This window comes from Penaeus chinensis, chromosome 28 (genome assembly GCF_019202785.1).
Source record: "Penaeus chinensis breed Huanghai No. 1 chromosome 28, ASM1920278v2, whole genome shotgun sequence".
NCBI classification, from domain to species: domain Eukaryota; kingdom Metazoa; phylum Arthropoda; class Malacostraca; order Decapoda; family Penaeidae; genus Penaeus; species Penaeus chinensis.
In genome coordinates this window covers 3,938,655-3,941,154 of record NC_061846.1, presented here as the reverse complement: position 1 = coordinate 3,941,154, position 2,500 = coordinate 3,938,655, and the positions used below count along the sequence as shown (strand labels likewise).

At 35.1% G+C, this 2,500-nt stretch overlaps 1 protein-coding gene across 2 annotated transcripts in view; it reads left to right on the top strand.

Moving 5' to 3' along the window:
• Positions 1-2,500, top strand: part of LOC125040109 (cubilin-like) — a 26,785-nt gene that overhangs the window by 165 nt on the left and 24,120 nt on the right. For both annotated transcript variants that reach the window (XM_047634611.1, XM_047634609.1), the window contains exons 1-2: positions 1-45; positions 1,875-1,986. The exon at positions 1-45 is cut by the window's left edge. In XM_047634611.1, the coding sequence (XP_047490567.1) occupies positions 1-45; positions 1,875-1,986 (157 nt within the window). The remainder of the gene's footprint in view (positions 46-1,874; positions 1,987-2,500) is intronic.

The window sequence follows — 2,500 nt, the reverse complement described above, 5'->3', positions numbered from 1 at the left end:
GTCGTCCTCGTCGCTGATGAGGTCGAAGGCGGAGTGGCAGCCAGGGTGATTTTTTTAAATTGTATTTCTATTTTGTCTGTGTCTGTTTGTCTGTACGTGTGTCTCTGTTCGAATATTACGGGTTTCTTCCTAGTTCTATTATTCTGTCTGTCTCTGTCTCTATCTATTTCTCTATTTATCTTAGTCTCTATCTGTCTATCTCAGTCTCTATCTATCTGCCTATCTATCTATCTATATATATATATCTGTTTCTATCTATCTATACCTATATATATCTCTGTTTCTAACTATCTATCTATTTCTATCTATATTTCTAACCATCTATCTATCTCTATCTATCTCTAATTTCTAACTATCTATCTATATCAATCTATCTATCTCTATCTATCTCTTTTTTCTAACTATCTATCTATATCAATCTATCTCTGTTTCTAACTATCTATCTATATCTAACTATCTTTGTTTCTATCTAGCCATATCTATATCTATCTGTATGTATCTATCTGTCAGTTTTTATTACTCCTCCTTTCTCTAAAAAGGGTTTAAAATGGCTTTGATATTCTCATGTATTTTGTTTTATGTTTGTCTAACACAGTTTCCTTTTTCTTTCATTATTCTGCTTTCATATCATATTTTATTCTTTCTAGTGCTATTTATTGTCTTTATTGAATTGTTATTTATTTGTTCTGTTTGTATGTTTTATTTTTTTTCGTCAATAATTCCACCTTTGATTTTTTTTTCATGGCAGACCTCTCGTTTTGGATTATTTCGTTATCATTAAATTGTTAGTGATGCAAATTGTCAACTGCTTTCTGTTTACAAATTTTATCAGCTCTCGAAATTAACATATCTCTCTTTTCAATCACATCCTTATCATTTTATTCTACCATTATGCACGAAAAAAAAAAAAAACTCTCGTCGCTTAAAAATATCAAATTTCCCCTTGCATAAAATTTCCTTCTAATTCCTCCCCTCACTTTCCCCTCACTCACAGAGCGATAAAAACACAAAAACACAAATTAATCGTAGTTCTAAATATTCACATTCACTGCAACTTCCCCTCAACGTCTCTGTGTTTCCCCTCATTCCCAGAATCACACACATACAAAATTCCCCCTCACTTAGATTGCTACCTAAACACTATTTCTGTTTCTGTCTATCTATATCTGTCTATCTGCTAAGTCCTCTTACCATATTTTCGACTTACTTTCCCCTCGCTCCCTAAGCAAAAAACAAACAAACACACAAATATGATCCTCATTGGTTCATACACCTCAAAATTTCCCCTTTAGCGAGCTCTCGAAATCTATCCTCGCTTTCCCCTCACTCCCGAAGCAAAACAAACAAACAAACAAACATAATCCTCACTGCTTCAAACACTTCAAAATTCCCCTTTTTACCAGTCCTCGACCTTCCTTCAAAATCCTCCTTCAGAATCTTCCCTCACCTTCCCCTCACTCCCAGAGCTATGCAAATGAGTGCACAACTATAATCCTCACAGCTTCGAACACTTCAAAATCTCCCCTCTGACGAGTTCTTGGCTTCCCTTCACAATTTCCCTTCAAAATCACTCTTCAAAATCTCTTAGAGTCTCCCCTTAAGATCGCCCTTCAAAATCTCCCTTCAGATTCGCCTTTCAAAATCTCCATTCAAGAACATTCTTCAAAATCTCCCTTCAGGGTCGCCCTTCAAAATCTCTATTCAAAAGCATTCTTCAAAATCTTCCTTCGGAGTCTCTCTTCAAAATCACTCTTCAAAATCGCCCTTCAAAATCTCCCTTCAGAGTCTCCCTTCAGAATCGCCCTTCAAAATCTCCCTTCAGAGTCTCCCTTCAAAATCACCCTTCAAACTCTCCCCTGCCTTTCCCCTCCCAGAGCGGGCAGTGTGCCCTCTACGGCGGCCGCTGCCTCCCCTCGGACGCCTGGGTCTGCCACGCCCTCGGGGGACCGGCGGCGTGCGCTGACGGAGGCGACGTCTGCTGTGATGGTAAAAACTTGACTTATTTTATCTTACGTGTGTTTTGTTTTATGTTTTTTTTCCTTTTTTTTTATTTATTTTTATTTTTGTTTTCCATTTTTTCATTTTTTTTTTTTTTTTTTTTTTTTACAATTCATTTTTTTTTTCTATTGGTTCGTTTGTTTGTTTCAGCTTGAACAATTCGTTCTGATTTACCTTGATTAGACTATTATTAATGAATCTAATTTAGTTTGATTAAACGAGGCAGGATTAAATTACGTGTTGCGTTGTCTGATTCGGTTCGAAATTGACTTTCGTCGAGCTTGATTTTAAACTAGATTAAACTGGATTAGATTAATATGAATTATTGCTTTAGAATCTCATTTATTATTTTTTAATTTTTTTTATTTAATTGTGATCTTTTTTTACTTGAACTGAATGAGACTTGAATGTAATTTTGTGTTTTATTTCATTGTGATTTGATTTGATTTAGGTTTGTTTTCCTTGGAGAAATTGAATCTAATGGAATACGGAATTCAGATAT